General features: G+C 40.6%; 1 protein-coding gene across 1 annotated transcript in view; it reads left to right on the top strand.

The window, feature by feature from the left end:
- The window catches only part of LOC132711875 (vomeronasal type-2 receptor 26-like), a 29299-nt gene extending 5528 nt beyond the window's left edge, over positions 1-23771 (top strand). Inside the window, exons 5-10 of the mRNA XM_087883506.1 lie at positions 2989-3286; positions 18270-18396; positions 19040-19222; positions 21892-22110; positions 22501-22534; positions 22867-23771. Coding sequence (XP_087739632.1) covers positions 2989-3286; positions 18270-18396; positions 19040-19222; positions 21892-22110; positions 22501-22534; positions 22867-23771 — 1766 coding nt within the window. The remainder of the gene's footprint in view (positions 1-2988; positions 3287-18269; positions 18397-19039; positions 19223-21891; positions 22111-22500; positions 22535-22866) is intronic.
- Positions 23772-24220: the final 449 nt, after the last annotated feature.

Raw genomic sequence — 24220 nt, 5'->3', positions numbered from 1 at the left:
CTAGCCATGGAAGGCCTTCCTGCCAAGGTCACTCATGGCTCATGTTACACTATGGTGAACAAGCATTTCTCTTTTCTCTCTTAGAAGGTGCCCTTTGCCAGGTGTGGCATGAAGAGGTGCCAGGCAGGAGAGAGGAGGAGAGTTCCAGAGGGAGAGCCGGTCTGCTGCTACCAATGTGACCCTTGTCCAGAAGGGACCATCTCTAATCAGACAGGTAGGGCACACTTCTAATGTTGATCTTCCAGGATCAAGGAAGCCCTTGAATGGATCAAAATATTAAGAGATTTTGGTGATAGATTTCACATGCTTCAGGGTGTGGATACAAACTCTCCTGCCAACTGCTTAAATGTTTCCCACTCCTGAAGAATGATAATTGGCAGGACTCCTCTCCTGACCCAATTTCATAGAGGGTGGACTCAAGGCAGCAATTTGTACATTTCTTGCTGTCTTTTCTGCTCCTCCTGCTACACACAAAAGGGAAAATCAACTGCTGATCTTTTTTCCTGACTTTATAACAGAGTGGTATGTCTGTTCATTTGTGGTACTTTTAGTGCGCCTCTCCTGTCAGGACTATGGATCTCTCTTCAGGCGTGTCAGAGAAATAGATTGATGTACCTTTGTCTGATAGTCCCTCCCTACAAAATAAATAAATAAATAAACAACACTAAATGCACGATGGGAGAAAGTGATTTGAAATAATTCTCCCTCCTCACAGACCTCCCATTGCACGTAAGTGTGTGAGTGTTCTTGTTTATGCATACATGTGTGTTCTTGTGATCGTATGACACACCAACAAATAATGTACCTGAACAGCAAATAGCAGGATCTCTAATTGAGAGATCTATCAATCTTCTTCCAGTATAAAGTGGGAAAAAAGATCAGATTCCCAATTTCTGCCTGTGGAAGGAAAAATGAAATAATCATGCAAGTGGAGAAGGGAGATCCCAGTTTCTGAGCAACTGATCCCTGAGCTCATATTGAATCTATGATGATTCCTACTTTTTAGGGGACCCTAAGCTGCCAAGGAGTTCTTTTCACCACTTCCTTTTTGAGTTACACTCACCACAAAGGAGTCACACTAATATTAGGATGAGAGGGGGGATAAAACTCACTGTGGATGCCCCTGAAGTCCTAAGACAAAAACTCTTGATTGCAGATGCAGCTCAATGTGATCCCTGCCCAGAAGATCAATACCCCAACAAGGACAAGGACCACTGCATTGCCAAGAAGATCCACTTCCTTTCCTATCAAGAGACTCTGGGATGCACTTTAGTTTCTCTCACTCTTTTGCTTTCTCTGATCAAATCAGCAATCCTGGCAATTTTTCTTAAATATTGTGACACACTGATCGTCAAGGCCAACAACCGAGATCTCACCTACATCCTCCTGGTCTCCCTCCTGCTCTGCTTCCTCTGCTCCTTCCTCTTCATTGGTCGACCTGGGAAGCTCACCTATCTCTTCCGACAATCCGCCTTTGCCATTCTCTTTTCCCTTGCAGTTTCCTCTGTCTTGGCAAAAACTGTCATGGTGGTTCTGGCCTTCATGGCTACCAAACCAGGGAACAAGACAAGGAAACTCTTAGGAAAGCCATTGACAAACTCCATTGTTGTAGCCTGTCCCTTGATCCAAGCAATTCTTTGTGCCACCTGGCTGGTAATGTCTCCCCCATTTCCAAACTCAGACTTCCACTCCTTCATAGGAGAAGCCATCTTGGAATGTAATGAAGGCTCAGCTTCTATGTTTTATACTGTCCTCGCCTACCTGGGTTTCCTGGCCAGTGTCAGTTTCTCTGTGGCCTTTCTGGCTAGGAAATTGCCTGACAGCTTTAATGAAGCCAAGTTCATTACTTTTAGCATGCTGGTCTTCTGCAGTGTTTGGATGAGCTTCCTCCCCACCTACCTGAGCACCAAAGGGAAGTCCATGGTGGCCGTGGAGATCTTCTCCATCTTGGCCTCTGGGGCTGGTCTCTTGGCTTGCATCTTTTCTCCCAAATGCTTCATTATCCTATTCAGACCCCATCTTAATTGTAGAGAAAATATGATAAGAAACAAGAATCTCTAATGCAGCATAAAACCCTATATATTAATCCTTGAGGCATATTTAGTATGTGAGTACAACAAAGTCATAAACAAAAAAAGATGAGATATAGTTATTAAACACTTCTTGGCTATCTAATGGTTTAATCTCGGGAATCAACTGGCAACTGATGTCACATGTACATAGCAGGGTTTGTCCATCACTCCTCATGCTGCCATATACTGACCAGGCATAGCTTCCAAGGACAGCCCCATAGAAAGCCCACACCAACAATCCCCCCACTGGGGCATGAGGGACTAAGAGGAGAGATTCCCAATCCTGAAACAAGCACAAATTTTGCAGAAACTGAATTTGTGCAAAACATTTCCTGACCATAGATGCCATCTGCACTTTGGTCAAGAACTGAGAGTGCAAGAAGTCCCCCAAATTGTTCAGCAGTCCCGAGTGTGACAGTGCAAAGCCATGCAAGAGTAAAGAGAGAGAATCTCCCACAACTAGGAGCATCAACCACTGTTAGGCCTAGGTTTTGCGAGAAATGAGGCTGAATCAGTTCCTCCCCATTCAGGCCCATTCAGCCTCTAGGCATCGGGATGGCATAATAGCAATAGCACTTAGACTTATATACCGCCTCATAATGTTTTACAACACTCTCTGAGCTGTCTACAATGTCAGAATATTTCCCCAACAATCTGGGTCCTCATTTTACTGAGGATGGAAGGCCGAGTCAACCTTGAGCCCAGCAGGTTCAACTCCAGACTGGGGACAAAGTTATCCTACAATACTGTATTTTAACCTCTGCCACTAGGACTCCTAATGGGATGTGGGAATCATCTTGGACACAAGGAAGAGAGGTGCAGTCAGGGAGAACAATCAGATCAGAGGAAACTTAGCCCATAGGAGGAAGGTGAGTGGGTCTCTTGCCCCTCCCCCTCCCCCCAGATCCCTGTTCAGAGGAGGAGGAGTTGGAATTGGGACCTTCGGACAGGGATGGCACATCTCCAATGGAATGTCTGGAAAGGCCAGGGGCTGAGGACAATGCTGCCCCAGGTCCCATTGGGGGAGGTGATCGACCAGTCGGAGAACCACCTACCCTCACAAACACAGGGGAGGATTGGCTGCAGACAGTCAGTGGTGATAAGAGGCAACAGGTCCCCTCTGATGAGGAGCAGCTGCCTCCCCCACCCGATCTGAGGGCATGGAAAGTAGAGCGGAGGGAAGGCCAACAGAGGCCTGTGAGGCTGCTGGCAAGGTGGCTGCCCTGCCCCTCTTCATAAGGAACACCTGGCTTGAACTGATTTAATCATAGGCCGAAGGAGGGTGTCTTTGTAGGGAGCAATTGTTTGTTTCTGCATGCACTTCCCGGCCTTTATAATCTCTGACTTTGGATCGTTCTTCTGCCCTGTGGAACTTGATCCTTGTGTCTAGACTCCTGATTTTGCCTTGTGGACTTGGAACCTTGTTCGTGGACTATTGACTTCCTCCTTGCCTTGTGAATAGCCTCTGGTGAATATTGGATTTAGTTTGTGGGACTGTGAGGCACTGACCATGGGGGGCTGCCTTCGGGAAAGTTTGGGGTGAAGACTTACTGGCCATTGTGGGGCCATTTGTCATGGGATACCAGAGCAATAAAGGACTTTATTGAAGCCTACCCCTGCCTACGTGACTCGGGTCATAACAGTTTGTTCCTGACTGAAAAGGACCTTGGTGGCAGCCAGACAAAATGGAGCAGCTCCTTGCTGACAATGCTCGTTTAGCTCAACAGGTGACATTCCTCTCGTCACAACTCACCATAGTTTCCATCTCCTTATTGAGCAGCCCTGGAGGCTCCGGGGAGACACTCGGATTACACATGATGAGAAGTGAAAAGTTTTCTATTTCTTCCTCAAGGAAAAAACAGTCCAGTTGCAATTTGAAGAAAAAAGCATCTTTGAGACAACTATGACCTGGATGACTGAGAATCTCCACAGAGGATGAGTTAATGGTTCCTTTCCTTGTGTTATGACCTTTGACATTCAGGCAAAATATATAATTGGTGGCTCTTCGTAGGAAAAGAAGAACTTTAAGCTTGCCACTCAAACTGAGTCAGACTAACTGGTATGGCAATAAATCACACTATGATGACCCATAAAATCACCATAACACTTTGTTTTTAAAAGAAGAATCTCATTTCTTGCAGCTCGGTGTTGGCTTTCAGTTCACTCAGGGAGACAAAAGAATTTATCCTTTCTTCCTGCGAATTAATCCCAATGAATTTCCAAAATATGAGGGTTTAGTCCAGCTGCTCCTGTATTTCCAGTGGAACTGGGTTGGGCTGGTGGCCCCTGAACATTTCATGTCAACTCTGATGCCAATACTCAAGGAGAAGGAGATCTGCCTGGCTTTCAGTGAAATGGTGGACGTTGGTGGTTATAATTGTCAGATGTAAATGCCTTATTCCCTAATGTGTAAATAATGTATATATGGGATTTCAGGGGTTAACTTATTCTTTGACTCTTAATGTATTCATAATTCACCACTCCCACTCTTGGCTCCACCCTTTGTATATATAAGGAGCCACCTTCACCATTTTCTTTGCTTCTATCTGTGAATATTCAGTGAATATAGAATGCCTATTATAATTAAAGAGAAATATATTTAAACCTCTAACTCTTATTATTATTATTGAGTCTGATCCTGAAAATATTGCAACAAGCTGGTAGCAGAGGATGGTTAATTGACTCAATAAATACCTAAAAATGTCTAAGAAAGATAGGCCCAACACCAGGGCCTACAGCAAAGAAATAGAAACTGAACAAGAAATAATCAACGAATCCACAAACGCGATTTCGAGAGAATCCGAAGAATACACCACTGAAGAAGAAGAATTAATAAATGAAAATGATGGCCAGGAGGAAACCGAAATAGAAAATAACGAACTCAGGTCAGAGATATTGAAGTTATTAAAAAGCCAGAAGAATGATGAAAGCCTCATCGCGAACCTCCAAGAAATGCTGAAGAACAGCGGAGCAGCGAGAGAGAAAAACATCGCTAAAGAGAAACCCAAAGACCAAAAAACTGTGAGTGATATGACTACAGAGAAAGTCGTTATGAAAAAGAAAAAATGTGATCCCGCGCGAAATTTTGAATGGCAGCCATCTTGGTTTCAACAAGCCTCCAAAGTGAGCGAAGCAGAGCCAATCAAAATGCTCAGTTCAAAATTTCTGGCGCGAAAAACGTTATCAGACTACGAAAGTAAAAAGGAGGATTCAAACTCTTCGGAAGAGCCAGAATCAGAAAGTGAAGACGACTTAACGAAATCCCAAGTAAAGTCAGCAATGAAGACGCTTTTTGCTGCATTTGGGCCAAAATTAAAAATTTCCAAAGCGCCAACGAAGAAGCAAGCGAACAAGCCGATACTTCAAGACCTGCACGCTCCCATCCTGACTTCGAGAGCGACGACGCCCGAGCCCAGAGAGCCATGTCGATTCCGCCCTACACCGCAGACCGAAGCAAGTGCCAACGCACCCAAAAGAAAGAGAAGAACAGTCGCCGCCATCAGAACTCCTAAGACCGAGCCAGAGATCGACTCGTCTGAAGAGGAGCGGAGCGAGCGAGCTACAATGGAGAGAACCTTCCACGACGACGCCAAAGAAGAAATGAACAACGCGCATGTGCGAAACTACGTAGACGGTCCGGAAAGACTTGAACTGGCCAGAGAACCGCGCAGACTCGTTGCGAGCATCCCCATGCCGTTTTGCAATTTCCTACACTTGCGAGACCACGGACTACCTCAGGTTGTAAGTAATGGACAAAATAATGTGGGAAACTTACCCAGTGACTTCCCAAAACTTAGAGTTGATGGCATTAATTTGCAAGAATGGTATCAACAGCTCCAGGTTGTCTTTATGAAAGAAAATTTACTATTTTTTATCACTAGTCCCCCAAGAAGACCTTGGACTTTAAAAATAGATTGTTTACACCATAAGGCATTTTTCTTAATAATATCTAGCGTGTCTCCTGCAATGTATCATAGCATCAAACCAAATCTAACTGTTTCAGAAATAATTCAATGCATGTTTAATTTGTTTCACAGCGATAGTGTAGCTACCACCACAAGAATGTCTAAGGACTTCTTTTCTTCCAGAGTAAAACCAGGGGTTTCCATAAGTGAGCATTTAATATCTTTAAACAAAATAAGAGCTGAGCTGCATTTGAGGGGGGAAGTGATTTCAGATCAAACAATGAAAAGTGTTATTATCAACTCACTTGATTCATCATGGGATAGTTTTATGTCACACTTAGACACCATCAATCTAGGATATTTATCAATAGAAAGTCTGTCTAACAAATTGATAGCAGAAGACAATTCAAGAAAAAATCGTTATAGCAATCACACAGAACACAAATCTTTTAGGAAGGTAGCTTTCCAAGAAAAATATAATGAAACTTTTAAATGCCACAATTGTGGGTCCAGGGAACACAATAGAAGAGATTGTCCCAAAATTTCAAAGGAAAGACATAGGTCAGAATATAGGAATAAATACAATTATAGACAGTCTTCCACAGATAGACATAAATATAGAAGCCCACCAAATTACAGAGAAAGTAGAGGGGGCAGAGAAAATTCAAAAGAGAGAAAATCTGGTTCACTGAATGGACTAAATAAACAAGACAGCACTAAAACGCAACAAAATGAGAACAATAGTTGGCTTATTGATTCTGGGGCAACTAATCACACCACTAATAACAAAAATATATTATCTTCATTTACAGAAGATAAGTTTGTAATAAAGGTAGCTAATCAAGAAAAAGTTCAAGTATTAGGCAGAGGGAATGTGACCTTGCCTGGTCTAGGAAAAATAGAGGGGGTATTGTTAATACCAGAAATACCTCATAACATACTAAGTGCCATAAAACTAAGCAGAGATTCTGACATCAATATAGTTTTCTCAAAGGGAAAAGCAATTTTAGAAAAGAATAAAACAAATGTAGGCACTGTGATGATTAAAGGGGGCCTACCCTATCTGATAACAAAAGAAAGATGGTTACATAACATTGATTCAAATATGGAAGATTGTATTGAGGCAGATGATGAAAATATTAGTAACAGTGACAATGATGAATGTAAAATATCTCATGATCACACAGATACACACAATGAGAAGAAACCAAAAATAGGTAAACCAATTCATGACGAGTGTGCTCACATCTTACATAGGAAGTTAGGACATGCAAGTTTTCCTGTAGTACAAAAAATGACTGAACACGCAGAAGGTGTCAAAATAAAAAATTGTGAAAATTATTTGGAATGCTCAGTATGTAAATCTACTAAACTAAAAACTAGTCCCAGGCCAAAAAAATCCACCAGATCAACTAACAAAATTTTTGACTTAGTACACATGGACTTAGTTGGCCCATTAACTCCATCAATCACTTATAGAAAACGTTACTTCCTAACAATAGTAGACGATTACAGTCGCTATGGTTTTGTTTACACATTAAAACACAAGGATGAAACCTTTCAAAAATTTAAGGAATTTTACAAACGCATAGAAACACAACATAATATCAGAATAAAACAAATTATGACAGATAGGGGATGTGAATTCATGTCTAAAGAATTCTCCCAATGGTTAAAGGATAGAGGAATGCTACATTACACGTCTAGTCCATTTTCTGCGTTCCAGAACGGGATTGCAGAGAGAAAGAATTCCACATTACAAACCATGATTAGGTGCACATTAGAGGATGCTGGTTTAGGCAAACAATTTTGGTCAGAAGCCTTACATTATTCAAATTACACTCAAAATAGAACCTGGTCCAGTATTGTGAATAAGACACCATATGAGGTGATGTATAATAGGAAACCAAAATTAGCACACATGCACATATTTGGGGTCACTGCAGACGTACACATACCTAAACAGTTGAGAAGAAAGGGAGAAAACGTATCCAGAAGACTAAGATTTATGGGATATGAAACTGGCACCAAAGGGTACAGATTCATTGATAATAATAACAAATTTATAGTTTCCAGAACAGCTGTGTTCCATGAACAGGCCAACTGGTCTAAATTACATCTTAATGAAATATTTCCAAATAAATGCAAAGATACAAAATCTCGTGAGGAAGGGACAATAGAAAATCAAAATGTCAACAAAAATAAAAACAAAACCAAAACATGGACAAATAGTCAACACAAAATAAAGACAGACACATTAACAAAAAAGGAAGCAAGATATTTGCATGACTACCATAGCAAACCAGAAAGAGCTATTAGGAACAACAGAAATCAAATACCAAATAAATACAGAGATTACATAATGCATATGGATGGTGAACAAATAACACCTAATACATATGAGGAAGTATTAAAACTCCCTCGTGAAGAAAAGGAAAAATGGGAACTAGCTATGAAAAAAGAGATGGAAAGTTTGCAAGGATTAAATGTATTCACACCTGCGATTGCACCTAAAGATAAAACAATTATTGGTACCAGGTGGATTTATAAAATTAAGAACCTAGAAGGAGGCAATACCTTATACAAAGCTAGATTGGTTGCACAAGGTTATGCACAAAAATATCCGGAGGACTATACTGACACGTACTCCCCCACAGTAAGAACAGAGAGTGTTAAAACAGCTCTAGTAGTAGCATCCGCACTCAATCTTGATGTATTTCAATATGAGATACAGACTGCGTACCTACACGCAAAACTAGATAAGGAAATATATGTAAGAGCACCTCACAGTCAATACACTAATAAAAATGAAATTTGGCTATTGAACAAGAGTTTATACGGATTAAAGCAATCTGGCAAAAGATGGTACGATTGCTTGGTAAAAGTACTTAAGACCATGGATTTCAACGCTACCACTGCTGATAACTGTTTCTTTGTCAAAAAGAGTGATGATTACATTGAATTTGTATTGATTTATGTAGATGATATTTTATATATAGGAAAACACAAAGAGAGAAGAGAAATCTTTGTAAACAAGCTAAATGAACATTTCTCATTGAAATCTCTAGGTAAAGTAAACAAATACCTTGGTGTACAAATTAACAAAACTAGAAGGGGATTCAAACTTACTCAGAAAGATAAGATTATTGAACTTCTAAACAAATGCAATTTAAACAATGCCAAACCCTGTGACACTCCTATGCAAACTGATTTCCTTAGAAATACTGATAAATCTTCCCCTGAATTCAAGGATAATACATTTTATAGATCAGTCATAGGTTCACTTCTTTATATATCTAATTGGACTAGGCCAGATATTGCATTACCACTCAATTTATTATCAAGGCACGTTAGCAAACCAACAGTGTATCACTGGGAAGCTGTCAAAAGAATTTTAAGATATCTGAAAAGTACATTAGACTTTTGCCTAGTATTAGAACCTAGTGATAATAAAGAACCAAAACTTACATGTTACGCAGATGCGGATTGGGCTGGAGATATATCATGCAGAAAAAGTACTTCTGGTTATATTTTTCTGTTAAATGACTGTCCAGTTTACTGGTACACTGGTAAACAAGAACTGGTAGCCACTTCAACCACAGAAGCGGAATATGTTTGTTTATCCAAAGCTGCAAATAACCTTGTATGGTTTAATGATTTAATTTCAGATGTTTGGAAAAAACCTGCTTTGCCTTTTGTTATGCATGAAGACAATAAAGCAGCCATTGAAATATCTAGATCCGATGCCATTGGACAAAGATCCAGGCATATAGATATAAAATTTAAGCATGTGAGACAATTGTCTCAAGATGGATTTATCAAAGCAGTGCATTGTGATACCTCTGAACAATTAGCTGACATATTGACGAAGCCTTTACCTTCTAAACAGCACAAATACTTAACTTCCAAATTGTATGTCTTATATTGTCCTGAATCTGAATGTAATTGGTGTTGTATAGCGAACCGGCATTTAGAGGGGGATTTGTCAGATGTAAATGCCTTATTCCCTAATGTGTAAATAATGTATATATGGGATATCAGGGGTTAACTTATTCTTTGACTCTTAATGTATTCATAATTCACCACTCCCACTCTTGGCTCCACCCTTTGTATATATAAGGAGCCACCTTCACCATTTTCTTTGCTTCTATCTGTGAATATTCAGTGAATATAGAATGCCTATTATAATTAAAGAGAAATATATTTAAACCTCTAACTCTTATTATTATTATTGAGTCTGATCCTGAAAATATTGCAACAATAATACTTTAAAGAAGATACTTCCTCGTACTTCTAAAATTTGGTTTAAAGCTGAAGTGATTATGCTGTTTGGAGATTCCATTACTATTCTAAAGATTCAATCATTTCTTGCATCATTTGAAATTTCTCAAAATACAACATTACGAAAAGTTTGGATCTTAACTTCCTATTGGAAACCTATTGTGTTGAGAGCGCAAGAGGAATTGAAATTCATAAAGCGCTTCCATGGGACTTTGCATGTGAGGGACCACACTGGTGATATCTCAGAATTCAGCCACTTCCTCTTGTCTTTAGACCCTTTGAACCCACAAGGGGACGTCTTTCTCCCACAGTGGTAGAAAACTATCTTTGACTGTGAATTCCAGAAACCAGAAGGGATCCCTCAAAATGGGAGAAAAGCATGCACAGGAAAGGAGAATTTACAGAATCTGCCATCTTACATTTTTGAAAGAAGCATGACAGGTGAAAGTTACAATATCTACAATGCCATTTATGCCGTGGCACACGCATTCCATGCAAGGCATGGATTGAGAGGGCGGCCATTCATGCTGAGGCTTGGAAAGAGGATCTCCAAAATCCAGTCATGGCAGGTAATCTTTATGACATTTTATCCGATCCACAGATGGATCGGATAAAATATGGAAGCTTCCCATATGCATTTGGTTGAATTATTGGTTAAATATCTATAATATATCAAAATATAAACGCATCTCAGAACAGATTAAAAAAGCAATTATTTAAAAAAATAATATGTTTTAATGCTTGTTGAAAAGCAGTAGATGGGGGAAATGGTAGGAAAATAAAACACTTCTCCATAGGGTTCACATAAGAAAGACCTTCACATCTTTCTACTCAGCAAAGATAATTGTAAATTATCCCATCTTATGAAAGCCTTTTTGATGTCATTCCAAACAGCTACAGGGCTATTTTGAAACTGTTGTAGGAGAAAAAACGGAAACTAGGCCAAGCTCTTCGATGCAGGAAACAGTTTATTTGTGCATGGTTCAAACAGTTCAAAGACAGCAAAGGGTCTGAACAATGATGGCTGTTTTTGGCCAGATATTTATACAGTATAAAGGCAAAGTTATTACGAAGAGTGAGACATTTCACACGTAGAGGTTACCCTTTAATCTATCTCTAGGAAAGACATAACAGCTTGGTTCCCACAGGCTCAGGTTCTCAGCTCCGGAGCTCAAGACATAATAAAAGAGGAGATAAGGGGCTCAAAGGCGCCTCAAGAGCAGTAAAGAGGACAGTAAGGGAAGCAGTATTTCTTCTCTAGGATATACATGACATTTGGGGTATAATAAACATTAAACAACAGGATGTATCTGTTTAGGGTCAGTTTGCCCTTTTACAATTCTGTACCTACGTCAAATACCGTTTGCCATCTCAGCACCTTGGCACAGAAGAGGCACTTCTGTCTTGACCAAAGATTTGGATTTCTAATATTTAAGTTTTATCCCAATATCGAATCTTAGCCTGGCTCAAAACAACTTAAGAGTCTTTATTTGTAAGCAATACTGAAATATATTTCACTTTTTACTTCAAACCGGCTTCCTTCATCAAAATTTCATGTCCTTGAGTGGTCCTACTCTTAACCAGCATTTTTGTTTTCTGTCAACAAATTATATGGACATTTAATTTAAATACTGAAATATTTTCTTTCACTTTGTTATAATATTTGCCCTATTAAGATTCCATGTTATAAATTTATTATCCATCTCTAAATCAGGTTTCACGTGCAGTTGCTCCCCCAGTTTCTTCCCGTTTTTCCATGTCTGGGGTTGATCCAAATCCGGTTTTCTGCCATTATCCATTGCTTTTTGCATTTGTTGAAACACAATTAATTTATGTTTAACTAAGATATCTTTGGTTTTTTTTTTATAGTCTAAATTGTTGTTCTTAATAGATAAAAATCATCCCAAAGTTGTTAAAGATTCAGTTTATCCCAATGGAGTGGAATTTTTCTCTTCTTCACATTGTTTGTTAGAAAGGCTATTTTTCTGATGGGAATTTCCTTCAGAACAATTATATCCAGGTTGTCAATCTTCAATTTAGATTTAAAATGGAAACTCAAAACTTGCTCTATGGTTCTTCTTATGAAATTTATTAGTATATTCCTCGGAACTTTCCTTTTTTTAAAAATTTTTTTTATTATTATTAAAATATAAACACAGATATAGGAACTATAGGAACTTTCCTAATTGTGTCCTAGTGGGAGTTTATTCTGTATGCCTTGCCTAGTTCCACTTCCATTTTCTTCACAGTTTGTTGATTGGGCCAAAGATTGGACCACTTTTACTCCTATGTCTTCTCCAGGGACATACAGTAATTGAAATTCTTTATCTTATAATTCCAAAAGGACCAAATTATTAGGTTGATTACTTTCTTCATGAAGTTCTTTTGACTGTAGGAGAAGGTGTGGCAGAACCTGGGTGCAAAGTCAAAGGAGAAAGTGGCCTAGAATCTCTATGTAAGTCCAACCCCTCTTTTTTATTATTATATATTTTTATTAATATATATTATATATTAATTTTATTAAATATATGATTTAAAAACACTAGACTTGGTGCGACTTGTCTGGTACATACTAAGTCCAACTCCTCTTGAATTCGGTTAATATAGTACAGACTGCTAAATTGAGTAGATTCCTGTAGATAGACATAAAGGGTAATGAATCAGTTCAATTGTACTGATAATGTTCTACAGTTCAATTATACTGGTACTTGACAATACTTGGGTCAAGAGCAAAACACAGGAATTGGAAGTATTCACCAAACATATCAACTCCGTGGATGGATACATCAAATTCACATGGGAAGATGTTAAGGAAAATAGTCTAGCCTTTCTGGGCTGCGCAGTAGACAGTAAGGAAGACAGAAGTCTTAACATTGAAGCTTACAGAAAACCCACCCACACATATCAATATTTTCATTTTGATTTCCACCACCCACTGGAGCACAAAATGGGAGTCATCAGAATCCTACATCACTGAGTGGAAGGCCTGCCTACCAGAAAAGATGGTCGGAAAAAAAGAACAAAATCACATCAAGGAAGCCCTCAGAATGTGTGGCTATCCCAAGTGGGCCTTCATTAAATCTCAAAATAGGCCCCACAGGAGTTCCTCTATAACAAATAATGAAGAGAACGATAAATGAAGGAATGTTGTCATTCCATACATTGCAGGAATATCAGAAAAGCTCAGGAGGATCTTCAACCAACATAATATACATGCAAGCTTCAAACCCAAGAATATACTAAGGCAGAAGCTTGTCCACCCTGATAAAACACCCAGACACAAACTGAGCAATGTGACGTATGAAATAAAATGCAGTGAGGCATGTGCAGACCTGTACATTGGGGAAACAAAACAACCACTCTAGAAGCACTTGGCACAACATAAGAGATCAAACACATCAGGACTAGATTCAGCAGTTCATCTGCATTTTATTTATTTATTTATTTTATTTTATTAGATTTATATACCGCCCTATTCCCGATGAACTCAGGACGGTGAACAGCCAAGAGATAAAACACAGAGATTACAAAATTTAAAAACAGTATAAAAACCTAATTAAATAAATTTGGCCCGGAACAGATTAAAACACCCCTAAAGTTTTAGACAAATTTAAAAATTACAATTAAAAAGGGAGGTTAGGCCAGGCCAGCCTGTTGGAATAAAAAGGTCTTGAGGGCACGGCGGAAGGTGCGTAAATCCAGGATCCTCCGTATCTCCGGGGGGAGCTCATTCCAGATAGCAGGTGCCCCCACAGAGAAGGCTCTTCCCCTGGGGGCCGCCAGTCAACACTGTTTGGCCGACGGCACCGGAGGAGCCCCTCTCTATGAGAGTGTACTGGCCGGTGAGAGGCTACTGGTGGCAGCAGGCGGTCCCGTAAGTACCCAGGTCCTAAGCCATGGAGCGCTCTAAAGGTGGTAACCAAAACCTTGAAGCGCACCCAGAAGACCACCGGGAGCCAGTGCAGCTCGCGCAGGAGAGGTGTTACATGGGAACGCCACGTCGCTCCCATAACCACCCGCACGGCCGCACTCTGCACCAGTTGGAGCCTCCGGGTGCTCCTCAAGGGAAGCCCTATGTAGAAAGCATTACAGTAGTCCAGGCGGGAAGTGACAAGGGCATGAGTGACTGTGCATAAGGAGTCCCGATCCAGAAAGGGATGCAACTGGTGGATCAGGCGAACCTGATAAAAAGTCCTCCTGGCCACAGTCGTCAAATGCTCTTCTAAAGACGTGAATCCAGGAGGACACCCAAGTTGCGAGCCCTCTCCGTGGGGGCCAGCGACTCGCCCCCAATAGTCAGTGATGGCATCAGCTGATTATATCAGGACGCCGAAAACCACAGCCACTCGGTCTTGGATGAGTTGAGCCTGAGTCTGTTTCTCCCCATCCAGATCTGCACGGCCTCCAAGCACCGGGACATCACTTCAAGGGCATTTTAAAGACAAAGGCCACTCTTTTGAAGACAGCAAAGTCTACATTTTGGACAGAGAACCCTCCTAAATTAATAAACCAGTGAAATGCTCTGAACATAGTATACTTAAATTTCACTAAGGCATTTGACAAAGTAGACCACAACCTACTTCTTGGTAAGCTAGAAAAATGTGGAATAGACAACACCATCAGATGGATTTCTACCTGACTATCAAACCATACTCAATGAGTAGCCCTTATAGTACTTCATCAACATGGACAGAAGTAAGCAGTGGGGTACCACACTGGGTTGTGTAAACTGAAGTATAGAATCAAGATCATGTGAAGTATTGGTACAGCTTTATAAAACCCAATAAGACCACACCTGGATTATTGCAACCAATTTTGTTCAAACACCAGGAGACTAAAACATTTGAAGAACAGCTGCAGATTTAGGGTTTGGCTAATCTAAAGAAAAGAAGAATTAGGGGCAATATAATATCAGTAGTCCAGTATTTGAGGGGCTGCCACAAAGAAGAGGGAGTCAAATTATTCTACAAAGCACCAGAGGACAGGACAAGAAACAATGGTTGGTAACTAAGCAAGGAGAGAACGAACCTGGAATGAAGGAGAAATTTCCTAAAGTGAGGACAATTTACCAGTGGAACAGAAGTTGCCTTCTGAAATTGTGGGTGTTCCATCACCCTGAAGGTTTTTAAGAGGAGACAGGACAATCACTTGTTTGACATATTATAGGTTCTCCTGCTTGGGCAGGAGGCTGGACTAGAAGACCTCCAAGGTCCCTTCCAGCTCTATTCTATTCTATTCTATTCTATTCTATTCTATTCTATTCTATTCTATTCTATTCTATTCTATTCTATTCTATTCTATGCGGCAGCCTCTCAGATACTGGAATACTGTTGTCATGTCCCACGTAGTCCCTTTTTTCTCTAGATTAGGCTTCTTTTTTCTAAAGTCCATTTCTATAGATTGGACAAAACCAAATCCTGCAACCATTCTTCATTTGTTTTAGTCTCCAGGACTTTTGAAAGGATCTGCCTCAGCTACCTTCTGAAGAAAGTAAAACTCTTGAAACAATCCACATTTCAAAAGGAACTTTTACTGAGAGATAGTGATTGCAGAGAAGTCAGCTTTAAATGATTCACATTCTTTGGGATACCATAAGCTGCACATATAAGGGTCACTCCATCACTTTTTGTGAATTGGCTATTGCAGAAAAGGAACATTCACATCACATTGAGACATCTCATTGAAGGATCTTGCAAAGTGCAGATGGCTGAAACACTTCAAAAAGGGTCTGAACTTCAGTTGCAGCTCTCTGTGACTTCTACACAGAAGACCAATATCCCAACAAGGACAATGGCCAGAGCATTGCAAGAAGGTCCATTTTCTTGCCTATCAAGATACTCCGGGATACACTTTAGCTTCTCTTGTCCTTTTTCTCTCTGTAGGAGGACATCTGCAGTCCTGGCCATATTCCCTAATCATCCTAATACACCAATGATCTGAACTCGTTCTCTTCCCCATAACCAGCACTGGCTGGAATCAGCTTCAGAGGAAGGAGAGAAGAACATAGCCCCATGCACCCATTCCTATAACCCCAAAACCATCCCAGGGTTTTGCCATGGGAGATGGAATCCTTTCACACCAGCTGACAACTCTGAAGACACACTTCACAAGATAAACACACCAAACAAACTTTTCTGGCTCCAAGGAATTGTTAGACAGCTCTCCTGCAGAGTTTAAATTAGCCTAATACCTTTGACATCTATTTTTTAAAATCTATGGCAGAAGTTAGTTTCTTATTTCATTCCCTGCCATGGGGGTTTAAATAAACCATCCATTTTATCCAGATGTTGTTATGATTGTTAACACTTACTAGGGGACAACTGATTGTCATGTGCCACCCTACTTCACTCATGCTATCCAAACAAACTGTGGGTCAGACTCCATCTTGGGTTCAGGTGCTCAGTTGCAGGTAGGCCAAATTCCACCTGAACCTTGACCCTCAAGTCCACCTGCTCCTTGGATCAACAAGAGACTTCTGAGGTATGAAGAGAAGCTATTGCTAAGTGGGTAAGATATTGGTCTTCCCTGCAATTATCAGAATAACAGTCATTCTAAATGTATCCCCCATGGATTTCAACCCAGAAAAATATTCTGAGGTAAAATAAGCTTTTAAAAATAGGCTCTGAGTTTCCTCCTCCTGAAAAGGCAACTCCTGGCTTTGGTGAGACTCAGCTGGTCTTGGTTTTCTCTTTGGTCACAGACCAAGGATAGGTAAGGGGAAGCACGGATGATGTAAATTTGCCCCGGGACCATCCAGGTGGCATCGTCTCTCTCTCGCTCTCTCTAGTGCCGAAACTCTGGTGTGATTTCAAGGGCTACCAGCAGTTCAACAGCTGCACAAACCTTGATTTCTGATCTAGGAGGGGAGGTGAGAAGAATGGCCGGACTGCCTCTCCTCCTCCTGCTGCTGCTCTTCTGGCTCCTGCCTCCAACTTCTGCTAAGAGGATGCCAATCAAATGTGTGTTCGCAGATCCTTTCCAGAATCAGGAAAAATGGGATTATTACAAATCTGGTGACCTCATTATTGGTGGGAATTTTCTCCTCGTAACTATTATTTCATCCAGTCTCCCAGACTTTCAAAAAAACCCATATCAGCTTCCTTTCAGGATTTCGTAAGTTTCTCCTGGTGGGAAAGATGTAAAGAATTCTTTGGTTTGTTTTTGGTTCCAATTCTACTTTTAGAAATATTTGTTCTAGTGATAATTACAATCTCCTACTTTTTCCTTTTCTCAATGAAGAAGCAAACTTCTCCGTCTTTCCACAACTCTTCATCAGAAACTGAAGGTTGTTTGGTGTTCTCTGAGCTTGGTTGATTCCTGGCAAACGTTTCATCACCAAAACTAGGTAACACCCGAATAATGTGACCTAATTTGGGTAATAAAACATCAGCAAGAAAACAACCAAACTCTGAGAGCATCAAGGACTTTCAGCTACAAATATTCTCCTTTATTGGCACCTTAGAAACTGTGCTGGCCTAGTGAAGAAGTTGATTTATAATATTAATTTGGACAGAAAATGATAGTGGAAAACTCAGATAAAAGGTCTATCCTTTTCCAGTATGGGATACTGAAAAAAAACAAAAACCGAGCTCAGTTTTGGAATCAGCAGTGCTCAGGATTGATGGCCTTCAAGAAACTGATGCTGTGACCCCAGTTGGAGTCTTGTGCCCATCTTTGCTTAGCAGAGCTGAACTAGATGCTCAAAGGGAGGCTGGAATTAATTCTGGTGCTGGAGGAAGAGTTAAGAAGGATGACATTCACTTGAGCAAAGTCTAGAAGGAGAGAACAATAGAGGGGTATATAATGGTCCATGATATGGAGGGACAGGCATTTCTCCTTTCTGATAAAGGCCTCCAAATTTAATGAAAGAACAACTTTAAAAAAAACAACCCTCATTTGTTCTTCATACTTGCTGCTTCACTCAAGATACAAAAATGGAAGGCAAGGCAAACTCCAACTCACACACACACCACCTTTACTGTAATGTTCCCCAATGTTTTCCTCCCTATAGACCCTTAACCAAGAATTACCAACACTTCATGGCTTTGGTGTTTGCAGTCAAAGAGATCAACAAGGATCTGGATCTCCTGCCCAACATCACCCTTGGCTTCCATATCCACGACAACCACCAGATTGAGGTGAAGATTTCCATAATCTGCCTCTCCCTGCTCTCCAGAAAAGGTCAAATGGTTCCAGGTTACAAATGTGGCAGGCAGGACCCCCTGCTCTTTCTCATCGGAGGTGACAACCCCAAATCCTCAAGGCAGATGGCCTCCATCTTCAGCCTCTTCAAGGTCCCACAGGTAAGGAGGCTCCTTTAGATAGAGTCATGGAGTAGACAAATACCAGAAGCACAACTGAAGCCAAAGATGGAACCAGAGGTGTCTTCTGGGAGGAGGTACATCAGGAGTCTGTGATCTAGAAAATTCATGATAAATTGAATTCATTTTTATATTTTATGTTTTGATTTATGCAGCTCTAAAGAGATAATGAAATAATTCTGAAATGCTGTATACGCCAAGAGGAATTCCTCCCTAATATACTCTTCATTAAAGTTTAGCAAACCTTCCTGTGCACTTTATTCTCTGTATCAGGTTGATAGTTTGTTCCCTTGGTATCTCAAAAACCTTGTTTTTGAAAGAAGAATCTCACTTTCTCCAGCTTGGTGTTGGCTTTGGGTTCACTCAAGGAGAAAGAGCAGTTCATCCTTCCTTCTTCCGGATTAATCCCAGTGAATTTCCTGAGTATGAGGGTTTAGTCCAGCTCCTTCTGTACTTCCAGTGGAACTGGGTTGGCCTTCTGGCCCCTGAAAATGATGATGGAGAACATTTCGTCTCATCTATCTTGCCAATGCTGAAGGAGAAGGAGATCTGCCTGGCCTTCAATGACAAGTACAAGTTTGATGTTAATGCTTTTACAGAATTGAAAATGCTTCGTCTTTTCAAAACTTTATCTAGCACTGAAGTGATTATTCTATCTGGAGACGCACATAGTATTTCAAATGTACTGGTGGCATTGTATTGTCATGAAGAATTGACAAAGAAACCATTTTTGAAAGTTTGGATCTTAACTTCTCATTGGAAAGTTAATGTGATAGCATCTATTGGTATACTGAAAGATATCAAGCGCTTCCATGGATCTCTGCATTTTAGGGACCGCACAGCTGATGTCCCAGAATTCAGCCATTTCCTCCTGTCTTTAGACCCATTGAACCCACAAGGGGACCCCTTTCTCCCACTATGGTGGCAATGGGTCTTTGGCTGCAGCTTCCACCAGGTACCTCAGAATAACAACGTACAAGAAAAACAATGTACAGGAAAGGAGAATTTACAGAAGGTGCCAATTTACATCTTTGAAACAAGCATGACAGGTGAAAGTTACAACATCCACAATGCTGCTTATGCTGTGGCACATGCGTTACATGCAATGGATGGATCAGGAGGGCGACCAACTAAGTTGAGGCTTGGAAACAGGATCTCAAATGTCCAATCATGGCAGGTAATCTATAGGACTCTTAATCCAATCTACACATCCTTAGAGTGGAAACTTCCCACGTGCATCTCCTGAATTACTGATTTGTAATTGTAACGTGACTGAATTTGTATTTGCAATTGTGATGTGTTTGCTTCCATATGCATGCATTTCAGAACAGTTTTAGAGAGCAGTTGTTAAAAAAATAATATCAATAAAGTGTGAGATTTTATTGGAAAGGGGTAAAGGAGGGAAGGAGAAAAGTAAACAAAACCAGTTGTCCATAAGCTCTCTAGAGGAAAAATGTTCCTATAAGGTCCCAAATGTTCTTCAATGGTTACCTGAGTTTGAGTTTGAGAGGGTGACAAATCCATGCAGGAGGTGTCAGCTCTGAGCAAGATCAAAATCTGGATGCTTCAAGAAGTTGACATGTCCTAGTGGGCCCATTTGCAGAACCACCTCAGTTTCCCTCAGCATGTAGCCTGAATCCAACCTGTAAACAGTCAGTCATCATCAGCCCAATTCCTTTTAACTTCCTTGGTACATATTTCTGTGGCTTAGCATTCTGTGTGACTCTCTGCCACTTGTTTAATTTGCCATTTCTTCAACTACTCTGCTTGTTGAGTGAAAGCAGAATCTGTCACCCTCAGCACATCAAGCAGCACTCAAAGTGGACATAATGGATGACTGGCCTGAAATCCCTCAGACTTTTCAAAGGATTTCAAACATTGGGCCTCTCTCCACAGTGAGGTGACAAACCAGAGCAGGGTTTTCCTTACACAAAGCTCCACTTGGTCAGACAAGGTTCCTGCATTCTTCTCAATTAGCTTAACAATCAGCTGGAGAAAGTCAATGGGATTATATTATTTCATCATTCCTAAAATGCATTTCTCATTTATAAGACCCTGGGCCAAAGCAAGTGTTTTAATATGTATATATTTAAAAATGTATAAATCATTGGCTCTGCAACCAAACAAGACATACACAGACTTCAACGAATAATTAGAACTGCAGAAAAAAACAGTTGCTACCAACCTGCCTTCCATTGAGGACCTGTATACTGCACGGGTCAAAAAGAGGGCTGTGAAAATACCTACAGACCCCTCACATCCTGGACATAAATTGTTTCAACTTCTACCCTCAAAACGATGCTATAGAGCACTGCACACCAGAACAACTAGACACAAGGACAGTTTTTTCCCGAATGCCATCACTCTGCTAAACAACTAATTCCAAAAACATTGTCAAACTATTTATTAAGACTGTAATACTATTATTCTTCTCATCCTTCCTATTACCTATCTCTTCCTACTTATGACTATAACCTTGCTGCTTGTATCTTTATGATTTATATTGGTTTATTTATTTATTTATCTATCTATTTATTTATTTATTTGGATTTGATTTATATGCCGCCCTTCTCCAGAGACTCAGGGCGGCTTACAATGCATTAAGCAATAGCCTTCATACTTTTGTATATTTTATACAAAGTCAGCTTATTGCCCCCACAATCTGGGTCCTCATTTACTTAGAAAGGATGGAAGGCTGAGTCAACCTTGAGCCTGGTGAGATTTGAACTTGCAGTAATTGCAGGCAGCTGATGTTAATAACATTGCTTTAGTCTGCTGCGCTACCAGGGATCATTTATTTATTTAGTTTCCTAGTATGATTTGATTGCTTATTTAGTATCCTATGACTATCACTAAGTGTTGTATCATCTTATTCTTGATGAATGTATTTTTGATGTAGACTTGAGAGCTTATGCACTGAAGACAAATTCCTTGTGTGTCCAATCACACTTGGCCAATAAAGAATTCTATTCTATATATTCTATATTCTATTCTATTCTATAAAACAATACAATGAAATTCTAAATGTGGAATTAAAATATTTGTATGTAGGAATCATTTGGTAAAACTGGAGTTGAAGAAGCCACGGTAGACATGCCGAATGATAAAGAGAATTTGTGGTATTGGGAAATGAATGAAATATTTGGTGTTATCCTTGATTGCTGAGATCACCATGAAGGGAAATCTTCTAGCTTCTCAGATATCCAACCATCTGCTAAGATGATGGCCATCACAGAATGATAGAAGCCCATGATGTCTCATTTGTGGCTTCCAGCTAAGTATTCCAATGTCTGAAGGTTCCTTTTCTTTCAGATTCTTCCCTATTTGAGAAAAGTCCAATTCAACAATTGTGCTGGAGATGAAATCTCCTTCTCAGAAAATGGACTGGGATCTGGTGGTTATGATCTTCTGAACTGGGTTCTCCTGCCCAATCGAACTTTTGTCCCCATGAAAGTTGGGCAAATAGATCCTGGGGCTCCCCCAGGTCAGGATTTCACTATTAACACCGATGCTATCATCTGGGCCACAAAGGTGAGCTGTTAAGAAATCTTCTAAATTTAGAGAAGGATTCATTCTCTCCTGGGATAGCCATCTCAAGCATTTCTCTTTTCTCTTTTAGAAGGTGCCCTTTGCCAGGTGTGGCATGAAGAGGTGCCAGGCAGGAGAGAGGAGAAGAGTTCCAGAGAGCGAGCAGGTTTGCTGCTACCAATGTGACCCTTGTCCAGAAGGAACCATCTCTAATCAGACAGGTAGAGCTCATCTCAAATTTATACAGTAACTTCTAAGATCAAGGAATCCATTAAGTAAGAACAAATATCAATTCTGTTGTCATTCTTGTTGACTGACATTTTTCAAAATATTCATGGCTTCCAGCAGAACCTCTGAATTCATGGATCTAAACTGTGCTTCCCCCTTCCTCAGCCACCTTTCCTGCTCCTCAGCCATTTAATGCAAGGTAGCTTCAGGGCAGAATTCATGGATTCCCCAATAGACTTTCTACTCCTTCTCTTACAGGTTCAAGGTTTAATTTTCATTATTTTGCTTCTTCTGTCAGCATTATCAGTCTCCCAGGAAATTGATAGACTCATTGGAGAAAGAGAAGATGGATCTAGCTATGTCTGCCTGCCCTTCTCTGCCAAAAAAGACTGAATGAGTTAATGCAAAATATAAAGCAGAGAAATTGAGCCCAAGAGGTGAAAGGCTAAGGTATCCTTTGGGTTATCAGTAGTAAAGGATGATTAGCCCTTTTTGACACATCATGAAATGAAAACTGACTCTTGATTTCAGATGCAGCTTCCTGTGATCCCTGCCCAGAAGACCAATATCCCAACATGGACAAGGACCACTGCATTGCCAAGAAGCTCCACTTCCTTTCCTATCAAGAGACCCTGGGATACACTTTGGCTTCTCTCACTCTTTCTCTATCTATGATCACGCTGGCAGTTCTGGCAGTTTTTCGTCATCATCATGACACACCAATCGTCAAGGCCAACAACAGAAATCTCACCTACCTCCTCCTGGTCTCCCTTCTGCTTTGCTTCCTCTGCTCCTTCCTCTTCATTGGTCGACCTGGGAAGCTCACCTGTCTCTTTCGACAAACAGTCTTTGCCATTCTGTTTTCTCTTGCAGTTTCCTCTGTCTTGGCAAAAACTGTCATGGTGGTTCTGGCCTTCATGGCCACCAAGCCAGGGAACAGGACAAGGAAACTCTTAGGAAAACCACTGACCAACTCCATTGTCTTAGCCTGTCCCCTGGTTCAAGCAGTTCTTTGTGCCACCTGGCTGGCATCCTCCCCACCATTTCCCAACATGGACTTCCACTCTTTTGTAGGAGAGGCCATCTTGGAATGTAATGAAACTTCAGCTTCAATGTTTTATACTGTCCTTGCCTATCTAGGGTTTTTGGCCCTCATGAGTTTCACAGTGGCCTTTCTGGCTAGGAAATTGCCTGACAGCTTTAACGAAGCCAAATTCATTACTTTTAGCATGCTGGTCTTTTGCAGTGTTTGGATCAGCTTCCTCCCCACCTACCTGAGCACCAAAGGGAAGTCCATGGTGGCCGTGGAGATCTTCTCCATCTTGGCCTCTGGGGCTGGTCTCTTGGCTTGCATCTTTTTCCCCAAATGCTACATTATCCTACTTAAACCCAATCTGAATTGTAGGGAAAATGTAATGAGGCAGAAGAATCTCTGATTTATATCAGAATTGGAAACTTTCCATTTCAATCAGAATAAATCTGGAAGGGACCTTGGAGCTCAAGCAGGAGATCCTACATCATTTCAGACAAGTTGTCAACCTGCAAAACAACTTCAGCTGAAGCCATACTTACTTCTGTTTCATTTCTTGGTTACCATTCAAGGGGGGGGGGAGCTCAAGCAGGAGATCCTACATCATTTCAGACAAGTGATTGTCCAGTCTTTTCTTAAAACCCTACAGTGATGAAGCACCCACAACTTCTGAAGGCAAGCTGTTCCACTGGTTAATTGTGCTGGGTGTTATGAAGTTTCACCTTAAGTTCCATTTCCATCCATTGTTTCTTATCCTGCCCACTGGTGCTTTGGAAAATAAATTGACCCACTCCTAAGTTAGTAGACCAGTGAAATGCTGTGGACATAGTATACTTAGATTTCAGTGAGGCATTT

The sequence above is a fragment of the Pantherophis guttatus genome, chromosome 1 (assembly GCF_059756535.1).
Source record: "Pantherophis guttatus breed Tessera chromosome 1, ASM5975653v1, whole genome shotgun sequence".
Classification (NCBI taxonomy): domain Eukaryota; kingdom Metazoa; phylum Chordata; class Lepidosauria; order Squamata; family Colubridae; genus Pantherophis; species Pantherophis guttatus.
This window is presented reverse-complemented; position numbering and strand designations above follow the sequence as displayed.